Source organism: Dermacentor andersoni, chromosome 10, assembly GCF_023375885.2.
Source record: "Dermacentor andersoni chromosome 10, qqDerAnde1_hic_scaffold, whole genome shotgun sequence".
NCBI classification, from domain to species: Eukaryota; Metazoa; Arthropoda; class Arachnida; order Ixodida; family Ixodidae; genus Dermacentor; species Dermacentor andersoni.
Window position 1 is genome coordinate 119,435,001 of NC_092823.1, and position 16,965 is coordinate 119,451,965.

General features: G+C 44.5%; 1 protein-coding gene across 1 annotated transcript in view; it reads left to right on the forward strand.

The window, feature by feature from the left end:
• LOC126543659 (potassium channel subfamily K member 12-like) overlaps positions 1-11,856 on the forward strand; it is a 99,429-nt gene extending 87,573 nt beyond the window's left edge. Inside the window, exons 2-5 of the mRNA XM_050190766.3 lie at positions 885-1,081; positions 2,764-3,075; positions 5,603-5,775; positions 6,266-11,856. Coding sequence (XP_050046723.2) covers positions 885-1,081; positions 2,764-3,075; positions 5,603-5,775; positions 6,266-6,653 — 1,070 coding nt within the window. The 3' untranslated portion in view covers positions 6,654-11,856. The remainder of the gene's footprint in view (positions 1-884; positions 1,082-2,763; positions 3,076-5,602; positions 5,776-6,265) is intronic.
• The last annotated feature ends 5,109 nt before the right edge of the window (positions 11,857-16,965 follow it).

Sequence of the window (16,965 nt, forward strand, 5' to 3'; positions counted from 1 at the left end):
TCCCAGTGACTTTCTTCTTTCATAATTCCTAGCGGCCTAAATTATGCAGTACGTCAAGTGTCTGCCATTCGTGACTATATAAGAAATTTTTATAATATGCCTCACAAAGCAGTGTCAGAATTCTTCTCATACAGAAGAATTTGTGTAGTGCTCTGTCTGTGATGTGACTAGTTCAGGTATACCTTGCTTTATTCGAATTTCTGTCGTTTCATTTTCTTTGTCTTCGCTTGCATCTTATAAGAGCAGCGTTCTCTTGAGGAAAGAATCGCTAGCCTGCGTTTCTTTGTCTATAAGTCGTCGGTCGGCCTATAGGGAAAGGCTAAAAGCACAATTTCGCGGTTACCTTTGACTTATTTGGTTTTGGATTTGGATGTGGCTTTGGCATAACTGACGTTTCCGCTGGTCCAGCAGCCGAAACGTCAGTGGAACATGTGGAAATTCAACACACGTCGGGGCCAGCGTGATTTCCTCAGCCGCAACTATATATATATATATATATATATATATATATATATATTTATATATATGTAGGAATGCAGGGTGATGAACATTGCTCAAAAATTTGTGTTCAGTACAAATAGCGTGAAAACAATTGAAACTCGGAGACAATATTGACCAGGCGACAGCCCACTCCCAAGTGACGTTTAATGTGGGCCTTGTACACAACACTCTACCCAGGCGAAGAGAGTGGCGAGGCGAAGATAGACAGCACCGAGGCGAAGACAGGCGAAGACAACCTTGGTTGCAGTGAACGACTTCAGCGCTGTATTTTCAGCTAACGTGTGCTAAAGTCGACGTTCCGTCTCAAAAGTGTAACGTAAAGGCTCTTCGTATCAGAAAAAAAATTCATCTTTTTGTTGACTCGTTTTTTTCCGGACTCGCAGGCTTCGGCATGACGACTCCGTGCACGTGGGCCGGCCGGAGCCTGGTGCTGGCGTACGGCTTTCTGGGCTGCTCGGGCGCCATTCTCTTCTTCAACCTGTTCCTGGAGCGCATTATCACGCTGCTTGCGTGCCTGCTCAAGGCTCTGCACGAAAGGGACTTACGAAGGCGAGGGCTGCTCGACCGGAGAGACTCACAGGCGAGTGTTTTCTCGTACCATCGGGGTACCGTGACACTCTAGGCATAACCGGGGCCAATTCCTGAAAACAGGCGAAATAATATTCCTATATCACTGCTATGGCACGTCCGTAACGTGTAGAGACGGGAAGGCAACGATGTGGAATAGAAAGCAAACGGGCGTAACGGATATTCTAGTTGACGCTTACAGGAAGTAGAATTGGGAGCCTACGTAACAACGCATAAGACAAATAAATAGTGATCTTGTTTAGTTACATAGTGCATTCATGCACGATGAAAGCGCAGTCGAGGATGACAAGGGATTAGCTAGTGCGATGAAATTAGAAGAAAAATGCTCGTATGATGAGGTCCACTGGCGCTAGACAGGTGTAATCGGAGATCCCTTGGACAAGCCGTCATTATCCGATTAACATAAAAAGGCTGATGAATATGATCACAGTATATGCAGCTTTACAAAGGAAGGAAAAGAATAAAATAGGTAAGAGTACAAATAATGTTCAAACACAATAATGATAAGGGTACTCACTTCCCAGCGAAGCTTCTTTTCTGTCGGTCCCCCCCCCCCCCCCCCTTTAAGGGTGCTGACTACTGCCTTGCACGATGGATCACGATGACTTAGGGCTCAAATTATCACTACTGATCGGCTGTGCGACAGTTAAGCTTGGCTGGTGGGCTCGGTTGAACGCAACGGTTCAGAATACACGGTTTAGAACGTCATCACATGTTGACTCGTAAGCGCGAAGCGAAGCAGCATCTAGTGGCGGTGATGAGCACCAAAGCAAGCGGTGAACATTTCGCTCAGAAACGAGAAGCGAGGCTTAGTCGATATATTGTTCTGAACTTCTCAACAATTGGTTAATAATACTCAATAGTACTCCACTATGCGGAAACCGCATTTAGTTAACGGCTTTTTGTTGTGAACTACTCAACAACTTTATGGTTGAATTATTGCTGTGTGCTTTCAATACTTGTTGACGTATCGTTGAAAGGCTATTGAGTCAACAATTCATCAACGATATGCCAACACCATTTCAATAGTCATTTTTATAAGAAAGCAAAGAATGGCTTGAAACGCGAGCTGAGATTTGCTCAAATTCGCGAAGCCGGGGAAGGTCGATATGCAGCCACGAGACAGCAGACAATGCGGACCATGTCGCTTACAAATGCATGCAACTGCTTCGGGAAACGCTACGCGAAGGGCGAGCTTTGTTCAGTGTATGATGAACTCTGGTTCACCATCTGTGATAGATGGTGAAAAATAGACTCTGGTTCCCGTCTGGCATGTCTGCAGTGTTGGAGAGCTGCAATTTTACATGGAGTGAGTCATTTTCGGGTGAAAACATAATTTTGTCGTCTGGGCTACGCTTGCGAATAGTCGCTAAACAAGAAGCGCGTTCCTCGCATGCGCCAAAATTTTAGTTAGGCTAAGCTGATGTTTATAAAACGATAGAGAACCAGGAGGCCAACGAATGGTTTCGAACGATGATGGGCAATTTCGAAATCCATCCTATTGTTATTTCAGGAAATTAACACGGTATTTTGCTTTGTGTTACGGAGGTCGTAGCAAATGAGCATGTGGCCAGATTCTATCGTATTTACAAAACATATGCTTGACCACTAATTTGTTTTTTGCCTTTCGCTCTCTCTCTCTCTCTCTTCGACTTCAACGCACACAAATCGCAGCTGTCTTTCGATGACCGGCTGGACGATTGGAAGCCCTCGGTGTACTGGGTGATGCTGTGCCTGTTCGTGGCCACTGCATTGCTCTCGGCCTCGGCGTCGGTGCTCTACGCTCGCACCGAACAGTGGGGATACCTGGAGTCGTTCTACTTCTGCTTCGTCGCCTTCTCAACCATCGGCTTCGGAGACCTGGTGCCCGGGCAGAAGCTCTCTTTCAGGGCGTCCTCCGCGACGGCGAATGTCACTACCGAGGACGATGACGACGTCTCCAGTGAGGCCGAGGTCACCGATGCCGCTGGACTTCTGGAGCTGCAGGTATTTTTTTTTCCTTTCCTAATGACATAATTCCAAAGGACAGGTTGGTGCCTCTAGGTGGCACTGGCTACCTTTCGTCGCATGGCGAACCAAAGTGGAATGACGAAAAGCACCTAAAAATGTTGAATACGGTGAAAGAGCAGGATCACACCTATAAGATAAACACCCATATTGCCCATTTATAAAAAATTCCGTACTCCATATGGGAACATTCACGTACACATGCAGATGGGACGTGCTGAAATTGTGCTGTTGGACCAATTAGTTAGACTTGCGGTATTATTTTCGAGCAGAAATACGGTACATCAAAACAGACAAGACGAAACGCTGTATTATCTCCGTCTCGTCTTGTCTCTCTCTCGCATTGTAATGCACGTTCTGTTGTCACGTATTTGCAGCAGAAAATTGTACTATATTTGATACCCAGATGTGCAATCCCACATGACAAATGGGAAAGTACATATTTTTATGTGGTATGACCGTTTGTTCAGTGGAATTGTTGGACGTGGGATTGATGGCGCATATGAGATTCTTCACTATGGGTGAACAAAATTCTGCGCACGTATGGGAACTCTGAGTATATAGCTTCCATCATACTTAACATGAAGTTCCCTTACGCGCCTTCCTGGAAATTTCTGTGGACGCCACTGTAGTCTGCTGGTCGAAGCATTCTGAATGTGTTAGCCTAATGGGTCGTCCATGGAAACCATTTATTGCTGGCTCTTTACAGTCACTTTTCTTAAATTAGGTCACTAGAGTTTTTACTCCATTATTCGGGTTAGGTATGATGACTGTACTCACAGCGTAAAACAGAGCACGAACGGAAGCGAGGAACAACATACACAGCTCTGACTTCCAGCTGGTTTTTTGTTAATCACAGAATGCACATTTATATACGGACTGTGCGATGTGAAAACACAATACGAAATAAAAAAAGACGAATGAAAGCAAGATCGTACCAAATTGCACTACAGAAAAACAGCAATTATGTTACGTCACATTAAGGGCCCCTGAAATGTTAAAACAATCTCACTTCTTTTCGGTACGCGCTAACAATGGCACACTTGCACGCATATGGCCACACTGCCCCATCTCGTCGACCCGAATTATTTCCCGTCCTATCATTCCGCCATTCAGTATAATCAGGACGACCAATCAAACAGCCCAAATGTCATCTTTATGAATTGTATAAATATTGGCTACTAAATTGTTGGCTACCTTCTACATTTGAACAAAGTGGCAAAATGCTACCTTGCTCTCCTTTCAAAATACAGCGGAAAGATTTTGCAAGGAATATGTTAAAGCACTTTTCAAACATTCTATGCCCAGTAGGTAAACGCAATATTATCCTACACTGTTGATTAGAAGGAAGATCAGGTGCAGGATCAGCAGAAGTGATGACATCTAATGATAACCTAAAAACAAGTGCATGGAGCATCATCCACTAATCATTAAATGAAGTCAGTCGAAAACTTAGAAAAATATAATTTTGTCACGGTCCCAAAGAACAACCCTGAAAACTTTGACGGTTTCCTTTGTTTATTGAGACGGCCAGGAGGAAATTCATAAAATTCACATTCTAGGTGAGTTGGCATACGAAAAAATTAAAGCGTGAAGATGGAAAAGAAGCAGCACAATATAATGTAGATGTGATGTTCGCTACTCTTACAATCACTTTTATTTCTTAAAAAAATAAACTGCCCTAATTTTCTGTCCTTTCAAAACTTACTTTTCTGGTCCTTTTTCAATGGTTTCACTACAGTTTTGGAGAGTACCTGCTTGTTGTCATTGACTAGCAATGTCCTAGCCCCTTTCACTTTGTTGGAAGTGAAGTTTGTAGGATATTGAGCATGGCACCTCCGTTAAGACCTACCTGTGACTGCTCTATCATCTAGCCAGCACTAAAAGGTTATTCAGGAGTGTAAATATAGGTAAGCAGTGGGTAAAATATTCCTTGTGAAGCGGATACATTGTTAGATTATTCTGCCATTCTCGATATCTTGGACAGTTATTCGCAAAGTTCAACTGCTTCAAAGATAAAGAGACAAAACTCGCGGATTATCATGTTACATAGATATAAGGATTAGCCCAAGCATGCCTTTGACTACACGGCCTGCTCAATCAGGCCACTATATTTTACAACAATGAACACCGCTTACGGTCCTGTATGACACTATCGCATATAAAGAGAAAGAAGAAAACTTATGCAGAAACTCCTGTGGGAGTGGTCTAAGTATGCGCAAGCATTGTGCCACGTGCTCATCTCCACGCAGCCCGGTGTCATTATCAATGTCATGAAACTTGATCAGACCACTACTAACGACAGCACAGTGGCGACAAGACCTGGTACGGACGGTGGCGCAACGTGCATCGATAACGCGAGCAAAGTATACTGCAGGTGGCGGCGCCAGGTGCGCCGCCACCTGCAGCGCCGCCACCATTTATTTTTCTTTTTTTCCCCCGTGTTCAATTCTAATCCTTCCCATTTTTTGCTTTTTTCTATCTTTTCTGTGCTTCTCTGGCGCAGGTGACAAGCTGGTACCACGTGGCAAATTTCCTCATCTTATCAGCGGGTTGCTGCTGTATCTACAGCCTCTTCAACGTCACATCCATCGTCATCAAGCAATTACTGAATTGGCTTATCCGCAGGCTTGACTGCACCTGCAGACTAAAGCGCAAGACGGGACAGAAACCAAACAGGTACACTTAGCTTCGTTCTTTTGTACTTCCTATTTATCGGGAATGAAAGAAACCACATTAGGACAAATGACCAGGGAAAATAACACCTATATCTTCTGTTTACCACGCTTCTTTTATTGCTGCTGTGAATACTAAACTGTTTTAAACACACGTACCTAAACACTGAACTTATCACTTCCAAGTTCGTTATCGTGCGAAACACGCAAATTTCACAACGATTACATTGCAGTTATGTCTCATTCCTGAATGACCTTCACCGTACGCCGCATCGCCGCCAATGGGCGCCCTGTAGCTTTGCTTTTCTCAGTAGCAAATGTGCACGAAGTATTTCAAAACGTCGCAAGGGAAATACATTGATCTCTCGAATGAAAAGCGTTGTTTATAAAGCTTTCTCAGCAATTAACTGGTGACGTATCAGTAGAAAGCTCGTGACGTTGCAATGTTCGAATGAAATCCGAATTTGAGCGGCACATCTTCCTTGCACATGCAGGTTCCGACGCAACGCCTTGACACCGGCTCAACTTCGCGTGCAAGCCAAAGCCGCGGCCAGGAGCGGCGTCAAGTCGTCCCGGAGGTCGTCCGGAAAGACGGCTAATGACACGACTGCGGCCGCGGACTCCGACTCGGACGCCGACTCAACGTACGACTCGGACAACGAGCGAGGCCACACTGGCGAGCTGATTTGCATGTCGGACCTGCTCAGAGCCAACAAGGTCTCCCTGGCCATCATGCAAAAACAGCTGTACGAGACAGCGCAGCGCGGTGGTGCTCCCATGCTGCTACCACCGAGGGCGCTGCAGGACAAGGATGCGTTCAAGCCCGGCTCGGTCGGACCCCTGGCCATAGTGTCCCAAAAGTTTGGCGACGGCAACGTGTGACCAGAATGACAAGACACCGTTCCCTTACAGACACCGTGCCAACAGGCGTCACACCTAACTGCAGGAGGAAGACACGCTCAAGTCTGTTGCAGTCAGTCCAACGGCCAGTGTCATAAAATGTTCGACCATTGCAAAGTATGACGACAATGACCATTGAGGCCACCTTTGCCACAACATAGTTGAAAGACAAGGGCGTATTCAAGACTTCCCTCGGGTCGCAGTGTCGAAACGTTTGGAGATGGTCACGTATGATCATAATGACCACAAGTGCGTTGTCACCAAGACGCGTCATGCATAGTTGCAGAATTAAGGACGTGTTAGAGCCCTCTCAGTCAGCCCTTAGGCTATACTGTACCAAAAATTTGGTGACGGTAATTTATAACCAAGATAGCCAAAGGCGCCTCGTTGTCACCATATATAGTTGAAAAACAAGGACTTGCTTATGTGGGCCCTCTAGTTGTAGCGTACCAAGGGCTTAGCAACTGCCACATTTGACCAGAATGATCCCAGTTGCCATATTTGTCACCAAGATACGTTATGGCTGGTTGCAAAATGGGAGGCGGAAATGTGTTGCAGACGGCCTGATTTCAAAAGCATGCTGGAGTGCTTTACTGTGATCATGTATGAGCAGAATGATTCGAAACGCCACATTCTCCACCAAGAAACATCATGCCTGGCTGAAGCGCGAAGAACACGTTTAGGCCCTGTCACTTGGCCCTTAGGCAATTGTAACCCAAAAGTTCGGTGATGGCAATGAATGGCAGGAATGACGAGACACATCCTGCCTTTGTGATGATTACCCGTCAGGACCTATTTCCAGTACCAAGGGCACGTTCAAGTCTGCCTTTAGTTATGATGTCCCAAAGGTATGGCGAATGCTATGCCTGACCTCAACACATACGCTATATTTGGGGCCGATACACGTCACACATATAGTGTAGCAGAAGAACTAGGAAACGTTGCAACAGAAAGACTAGAATACCTGATGCTTTCGGTGCTCTCAGCATGGTGTTCTAAACGTTTGGTGACTGTCACTTATGGTCAAAACAATTAATTCCGCTGTGTTAGCCATCAGGAGCCGACCGGCCTAATTCAACAAGGACAGATTGATGTTTTGCGAAGCCGGACTTCTAACCACAGTGTTTGAAATGTTTGGTCACTCGTGAGCAGAGTGACCTAAGTGAGCTATCTTGGCCACCAGTAGATGCCTCGCCCAGTTGCAGAACAATGACACTCATGACTGGTTTATTCCGCCCTTTGAAAATAGTGCACTAAAAGTTCAGCGATGGTCAAGTATGACTAGATTACCCAGAGGTTTCCATGGTTTCCATTCCGATAGTTCGCTCCAGACCTGGAAGATCCAAGACTAGCCGCGCACATTGGCCTTGATCAGCTTGTTTTCGGCTATGAAGCATCAAACATTGCCGGAAGTACCACAGAATTTGAGATGTCCCTTTGGTGTTTGCGGAGAATCTAAATATACTTTTCCAGCATTATTAGAAGCAGGACCTAGCTAGGAGTCTATCAATGAGATCTAGTCATGCCTGCAAAAAGAACGCACGAGATGTCACCGATGTAGTTTCTCTCTCTGTCATGATATAGCGAACAGCGCCGCCACCAGCGCTAAGCGAAGACACACCGGCGGGTTAAAGCCCTGTGCACTCCGAGATGCTTGTTCTTTTTTTTTCATAGCAATGGCACCCCTAGCAACCACGGACATAACACTCAAGTAGTAACTCTCAATGAGGAAAGTGCGGACCTTAGTTCCGATAGTTCCAGCTTCTCCAAGCCGAGATGATAGAAATATTGACGGAAGCATGCCCCACAGGTACAACCTACATCATAGTTGTTTGCTTATGCCGCGTGCGTGAGAAATCATCTCATCTTAAGCAACGACGTCTGTGTAGCATCTGATAATATACAGCATTGTTTGACAAATAACGTTTCGCCATCTCCTTACGTGAAAGGTAACACGGCTACATGCCGTTCTCGATCGCCTTTCTTGTGATACGGCCACGGGTCGTAAGTAATTCGGAGTACTTCAGATTCTACCAGTGGTACCAGTATCAAATACCGTTGTTTTGCGAAGTCACTCACTAAAGGGAAGTTTAATCTGTTCCATAAGCAGCGTAATAACAAAGCTAGCTTCCCGTGAGTGTGTGCATCAATTGGGGAGATAGATTCAGTGGCACTACAGTCTAGAGACAAGTGTAAGAAGCCTATAAGTATTACTGTTTGTACCTTCTTACCGAGAGAGTGCATTTAAAATTGTGTCTTTCACTTTGAATGTGACACAGCCTGGTTATTCAAAAGGTCATAAATAATTTATGTCAGAGCTACGCGATAACGCAATAAAAGGTGCGCACAAATGCGTTAGTCATGCAACTTGTGTCGGAATACCACAAAAAAGAAACATTACTTATTATCTAAACAATATATCAATATCTAGCGCTATAGTACTACAATTCGAATGCGGCACACTGCAAAAATAACCCATCCTTCACATTTAAATCCCAAATAGTTCTGATTTTTCTGCTTTCGTGGTGCATACTATGGTTCCTCCCTAGTGTTTGTGTTTTTATTTTCCTCAAGTCAGTCGATTTGCGAAAACAAAAAATAAACTGAATGCCGATACAATGTAGCCGTATTTAAAGCGGGAAACTTCACGAAGTTGCCGTTGAATAGTATGTGACTCAACGGGCGTGAATTGGAGACCGCACAGACTTTGTTGCTTTTGGAAGTGATTGATTGGCTCAGTGTATAGGCTTGCAGTTGCGCTAATTCGAGCCTGACACCTGGATAGCCATTGAACACAGTTCCTCAAAGGCCGGATGACAAAACTACCGACTGTTCATCCCGCTGTTATGTAGCAGCACAACGTGCAGGGAATAGTAAGCGTAGCTAAATGAAAATGTTTCTGTTCACAGCAGCGCTAGAAGCCGAGTCGGTTGACTATGGGCATTGAGAAAGGGAGGCTAAAGGTAACAAGAGCGGCAATGGCATAGAGCTAAAGGGGCGTTCTAGCATGACTTTTCTGGAAAACATTTGAATCGATATTTGCGAATCGCGAAATATTTATTCAGAAATTCAGAAGAAAACTTCCAGATGTTTTACGATGGGTTATTCACCATCTATGCAGACAACCAGCTGAACTACTGACTAACTTATCGCTGAATGAAAGAGCGGTTGGACAGAGCACTTATTATCAGAAATCTGACACTATCGTTGCATGAACTCCATAAAATCCTGCAAAAAGCATACAAGTACGGACCTAAAGCGGCTCCTATTCAAACAGGATAGTATTAGCAATTCAATCGATAGTGGAAGCGATCAACAGTGGCATTTGCCTTCGTCAGGACAACAACAGTTTATTGGAACGTGGGATCGAGGCTGGTGATTTGACCCACTCCTGATGAACAAGACTCAAGGATGCAAATTTACGTTTTTTTATCACTAGGAAAGCCTGTGAAAACAATGCACCCAGAAAGTAAAATGAGAGAAGCTTATCAAGACGTCAGGAGCTGTTCGAATCATGCCTGACGAAAGACAACAGAGAGACTAATGGTGGGGGAAAAAGAACAGCGCCAACAATAGCTGCAGGCAAAGTGACTTCCAGGAGAGCTGAGCAGGCGGAATCGAGACAGTATGCAAATACAATGGTCAGCCAAAGGCGTGACGTTAAGACTACATCTTTTTCAAGGAGAGACTCCGGGACGACCCCGAGGACAATCCATTTGTTGTGCGCGTGCTCCATGTATGGTACATGTGCTTCAAACGAAAGAGATTGTTCACAGGAAGCCAAGAACCTCAGGTAATTAATAATGGGTGAACGAGGAAAACATTACCTCCTTATTTTCGAACGTTGGCTCCGTCGACGCAACACCTCGACCGAACTGCTTTGATGGTAGTGCTGCCTTTATACTGGTTTGCCACTGGGCGTCACTGATTAGCTACAACTATTTCTGAATAAAACTGACTGACTGAGATGCTCTCGGTGTCTACTCGAATGCACTGGAGTTAAAATGTGCCTCTGAAGAAACTCCTTTCCGTACGGAATCACTGTAGAGTGTTATTGAAGCACAGTAGAGATACAATTTCCAGTCCATGTCCATTTGGGAATATCAGTATTAGCCAGGAGCCAACGTGTCGACAAGGGCACTGGTCCTCGTCAAATCTGAAGAAAGTTCTCCGTTGATTACCTACAAGGAGCTGATAGTGACAATAACTCCAACGCATTCGGGTAGATGCTTTGAGTACCTCATTATTAAAAATCTGGAGGTCGCTTTAGCTTCGCCATTTAGAGTGGAACGCGATAGCATTCAAACTACTTCTGACACTTCCCGGCCACTGCAGCTTATGTAACCGTATTGTTTATCGGGAAACGCTGGTGACGAACGGCATGCACGAAGGCAAGCTTTCTGGTAGAAGCGCGGCCTCTTGCATTGGCTGATACAGGAGGTAGTGCAAAGCCACGCCAAAAAAATATCATTTTCAGGTCTCTGTTATTGTTTCGCACTTTTAATATTTAAGCCTGAGAACATTTAGCATGAAAGGCACGCGCTTTCGGTGTTTTGTTTGATGGCATTTGTCTGTAGACTGTCATTCAAAAAATTCCGAAGAATAACTTTGTCCAGATTGTAATAGAAGGTATGAGCAACTTTAGAGATAGAATGTTGCGGCAATATAAGCCGCATATACCGCATGTCATATAGCTAGGCGAGGCGTATACGTGTACCTAAATATATACGCAAATTGTCGCTCAGGGACAACACCACCGATGCCGGCACCGACACCAGATATTCTGTGACACGGGAACGTTAAAGCTATCGGGTTAATCTTTGAGCAATATCTGTAGCGGTTGAGCCACTGAAACGCAGTGAAGGTTTCTGTCTAGAGGTGGCACCACAGTTTACGTTTTTGAGTCGAGGTGGAGTGTTGAGCGGATGGCTGAGGAAGACAAGTTGCCTTGTCGAAATGTCGGGTCTAGTTGAGGCTTCCTTTGTTCGGCCACTCCTGAAGAGGCAAGCTGCAAGATTTGACGTCAGTGTAGTTTTATCGGATGGAGAGTGTGTGCGCGCTAAGACACTTCGAAGCGTGGACGTTTAAACTGGTACCGCACGTCGCCATTGGCCCTGACAAAGGAAAGGACGCCTGTGTGTGTTTACGTGTATATAATAAAGAAGCGAGTGATAACAGAAGCAAAGACTGATTAGTTTCAAATCATTGTCTTGTTGACGCAACGCGTCCCAGGTAGGAAGTACACAATGTCGTTCCAATCCTGGTCACCGTTTTTCTTGGATCTCAGCGGACCGAGTGCCCCATGACATGGCAAAAAAATCATGCGCTAGTGCGGCTTTCTTTGTCGGCAATGTACGGAAGTTGTCTGCAAGAGTGGGCAGAACCGTATTACCGGATGTGCTTCAGGGTCCTGATGCACTTGCTGATCCTGCTGATGACATGATTTACAAAACGGAGTGATCCGACGTGTACTCATACTCCGTGCCATTGTCAACATCTGTCCTATTCCTGTTTAGAGCAAATCAGAAAAACACAGCTGCCACAGTGTTGCTGCAGATTTGCGGACATAGATAAACCAGACATTTTCGAAGTGCTAGCTGGGGCCCCTTGGGCAATATGACAAGGAACTACTAGACTGTTTTCAAAAAGCTGCGATGACTAACGACACATGCTATGCAGAAAAATGTTTATTAGAGTTAAATGTTCAAGATCCAATAGAGTCGTTACCAATTAACTAGCGATATTCAAATCCATGTGTCGCAAGCAGTCTTTCTTTAAAAAGTAATTCGTTGTTCCTTCTCATTTCGCTTACGCCTGCACAAAGTTATCGCGGCAGCGATTACGCGAGTTCATGTCCCTTATATATACAATGTAGCACATAACTTACAGCAAAATCCTTGCACCAATTTCACTCAGTTTGAACGTCAGAAGCCGAGAAGCTCCTGGCATTTAAGTCAGCTCTCATCAGAGTTTCGGCGAATCAAATAATTAGAATACTTATGCGCCAGTCCACAAACAAATAGTTCTTTATATGGTTTGATATACTCGGGTAATAAGCAGCAACTAAAGCTCATACGTGACAAAAATATATAAATTAAAAGCAAAAATATAAACAGGAACTATCCGATACATACACTTGAAAAAATTATTCATCCCTATTTCAGAATGAGCGGCTATAAACACTACTCTGGTCATTGATTGGGGGATACAACGCCCAGTAGTTATCTGGTCATCAATTACGGGCATATAATGGCAAATAGTTTCATTATTTCCCCAACTTCTGAGGACGATTGTTCTTCCTCGCTGACCTGCTTAACTTGCGGTCGACCGTTTATGCTTCTGGGGGAGTATCTGTCTTACGTTTTTCATCTATCCCATCTTCTTCTGCCACTTTTTATCTGCCTCTTCAATCTAACAATTGTGGTTTTGAAGACAGAGCCACCATAGGGAAGGAATATAATAACCGAACAATTTCTCTTGTCCCGTTCCTGTCTTTTGCAGGTTCAAATGACTTTTCTTTTGAAACAGTACCAATACTTGACTAATGTTCTTGACTTCAGCCTTAATTGTTGACACTTGAATCAGAATAAGATTACATCATCTTACTGACGCCTTGTTTGCCTTACTTCTCTGAGCAAAGGCGCACAATAGCATTAGCAGCAAAGCAGCCATGGACTAGAACGGCAGTCACGGCTCTCAGATCGTCGGATACACACCTCTGTGTTTCTACTCTTACCCACACTTAAAATTTTCATTGAAGAGTCGCTGTCTAGGAGTCGTTGACACAAACTTTATTTTGTATTGTGTTTCTTTTGAGGGTCTTAAGATATCTCTATTCTTCCATGTAATCAGCTTGTTCCAAGCCGCTCGTTTAAACAACAAAGCCACTTGGAAAAATGGAAGATTTCCAGATACAAGGTGCACAAACAGGCAAGTTGCTCATTCGAAGTCATCGAGGAGTAAATGAAGTCCTTGAGCACATTTGTGCATTAAGCTTGGGCTCACATAGAATTCTATTGAAAAAGACACCTCATGCTCTGAAAATGTGTGTTAAATAAGGCGCGCTTTATCCCTCCTTTCAGAAATGTCTTCTCGTGTATCTTTTTTCTGATTTAACGCTGGTGCTGGTGCGTAAACTAACCATAGCGCTTTCGCCGGAACGAAACTGCAGCTTTCTTGTGTTACTGTATTTTGATAATCAAGCTCATAGAAGCTAAGCCTAATTAAAACGCCTCCAAGCAACAAAACACAGAACACATGCACCAGCCGTGATCCGTGTATCTCACCAACCAACCAAAGACCTCGCCTGTATCGACCGCTCCGCAAAGTTTGGGCCCATTAGTGCTCACGTCCAAAGTTGCAAGCGTAGCGCCCTGGATACGAACACAAGCTGAGCCCCCGCATACAAATACGGCCCGCGTAAACACTATGGACGCTTCGTGTTTTTGTTGGAAACTTTGCCCTAATCCTATCGCATGCGTGTCGTCGGACGTTTCCGTAGAAAAGCAAGAATAACACTTCGAGCCTCCAAAGCCGGCAGTGTTTGACTTTCGCTCACCGAAAGGTGAAAAGGCAAGCAAGCGCTGTTGTTTACGCATGCGCAAGGGAACGTAAACACGTCACAAAACACACACGCGATATGTGCAAATAGGCACACAAACGAGGATGGTAAGAATACGGCATTGTCAGTTCTCACTCGAGTGTACAGCAGCACTTGGGGATTGTCCTAAGTTCGTCGGGCCACGGATTGCTGCCGTCAAATCTCTCCTCGGTTCTCGCAAGCAATGTGAAAAATCCCCGACACTGCCAATGCTTGACACCTGGCCGATGTGCATAAGCAATGACCAAGCAGCGATCAGATTGGCAATCTGCACGCGAATTTTATACCGCAATTTGCCACGAGCTAGCACGTTCGCGGGCTTTTGGGGCATTTGTTCCAATCGTGAAACAACGCCAAAGTGATTCGGGTGCCATCAGTTCCATTACAATAATCGTGTTTTATAACAGCTGCATTACGTCAGTTTTATTGTAGCGCGAAAAGTGTGCAAGAATATGTTCAAATTTATATATTCATTTGTATAGATGTGTGTGTCCAAGCATCTGGATAGTACGTCAAATGACTGCATGCTCTTACCCACTTCGGGCCCAGAGGTTGTGGGTAGTTGGGAAAGGAGGCTGGTATCGAAAATACATGAAAAATGGAATGCTTCAAATAATGTTCTTAGATATGATTATATACTTCGCGATGATAATGACCCAATAGCGGTGTTTAGGTAACTTATAGGGCGTTATCTTTCTTTCTGTAATGAACACTGCTTTATTCTGTGGTATAGAGTAGCATTAAGCATTAAACTGCATGATATGGTTGTAAGCATCGGTGAATTGATTTTCATGGCCATGGATAAGAATTATTCATCTCAGAGGCCACACTTTTTTTTCGACAACCGCTGTCATTAAAGAAATGATTCAGTACCACATTCGATATTAGTGTGGAAGAGCATTTTTCGTTGTTGTTGCTGCTGCTGTACATTCGCAGTGCTGTATAAAGAGCAACTGGCGTCTGTGAGTCGTGTGAACCAATGTGTAAATGTAATTCTTGAGTTGCGGCTGCTGCGTAGTTTTTGGCGCTGACGTCGTGGATATTTTCGGCCTCCTTTTCCGACAAAAGCCCAATTTTCGACATACCTTCCACACTTGTAAGTATCATATTTGAGGCAGCTATCAACTACCCGTCGTTTTCGCCGCCGGGACTGTTTACACCATATAGTTTACTGCATTTACGGCGAGTTTTCGTGCTTTTAGTATTCATTGGGCTCGAAAGAGGAGTAGCATTAAATGCGTAAATCTCTCCTTGAATTATACATCAATGAAAAAAAAAAAACGTTTGTGGTGAAAATTACAGTTATCATGTAACTAATGGACATTGCATTGATTTGCCTAAACTTCGTCCTTCTGACTCTGAATGGCTTTGTCACTTTGGAGATTGACCCTTTTTGATATCATATCGAGTTATAAATTCAAATATTCGCGATTATTATACAAATGCCCAGAAAGTGGTTGACTTGCTGCGACATGATTCCGAGCACTATGAGTGCCTGGAAATTTAAAAGGATAAAGCGTTATTACCTTTTTAACGCCAAAAGAATGTTTTCAAGCCGCAAGAACGAAGAGTGCCTAAATGCGCGTACAAACCATCATTCCCGGGGTAACGGAGACAGTCAGACTGCAGTGTTAGAAGTTCCTGTAACAATTCCTGCAGAAAACTCTACTGTTTTTACGATCATGACGCGGAATAGTGGCACTCAGATACAGCGCCACCTTCTACACCTCGGGCAATATGTGATTGACAGCCGAAGGCGTCAACTACTGAACCACGATACAACCACTGAGCTAATGCGCGACGTTCGCGTATTTTAAACCTCTTGCGCGTCGCAAGGACTCAGAGAGCGGTGGTGCCCGTTCAGGAATAGCGAAGGAAATAGATGGTAATGCCATAGCGAATATTACTATTATTTGTTTTCAAATCATATGTAAGCCTGATAGAGAGAAATGGGATAGGGAGGAGCACGCTGGCGACTGCCAGCTCGGAAACAACGTTACACGCATCACAAACGAAACGTTTTCTTTAACAAAATACTGTGCCCGCTGTAAAAAAACCCGCTGCGATCGTAGTAAATGAATTCAGAGCAGGAATAATTGATGACTTCAACTGGCCTTGTTTTTCTTTTTACTCTAGGAAATAATGGTTTATTACTTCTGTAATTTTTTTCTTGCTGTCTCTTCAATTCCTATTTCTTTTTCCACAGCCAATTCGCGCAGCTCCAAAATACGCATTCCGGTTTAAACAAATGCAAGGCGCTCTGAGTGAAATTACCCTTGCAAACCATAAGGCAGAATGGGACGGAGCTAGAAGCGTTCAGCAGAATGTTCCCGAAGTGCCAAGTTTGAACGCGTTCCTGAAGTGAGTACATAGCTTCTCGAAGCGAAATGCCGCGGTCGAGAAACGGAATTTTCCCCAAACTCTGCTGCTGCTTCAAAGATTCGAGTTCGCCGGGACACCACCCAACTTCGCAAACTTTCGGCTCCTCGCGTGGAAGGTGATTAAATTTAACGTCTTCCTCCCGAGTGGCTCGGGAACCTCGAAGTGAAAAAGTAAAATTGGTTCGACGGAAGACGAAATCTCGAAAACGTCAAGTAACCCACGTGCCAGGAAGAAGCGCAAACTTTTTCAGGGCAAGCCACTTCGCAAGCAATTTCACTCAATATTTCGTTCTCGAGCGTGAAGGTGCGGAGC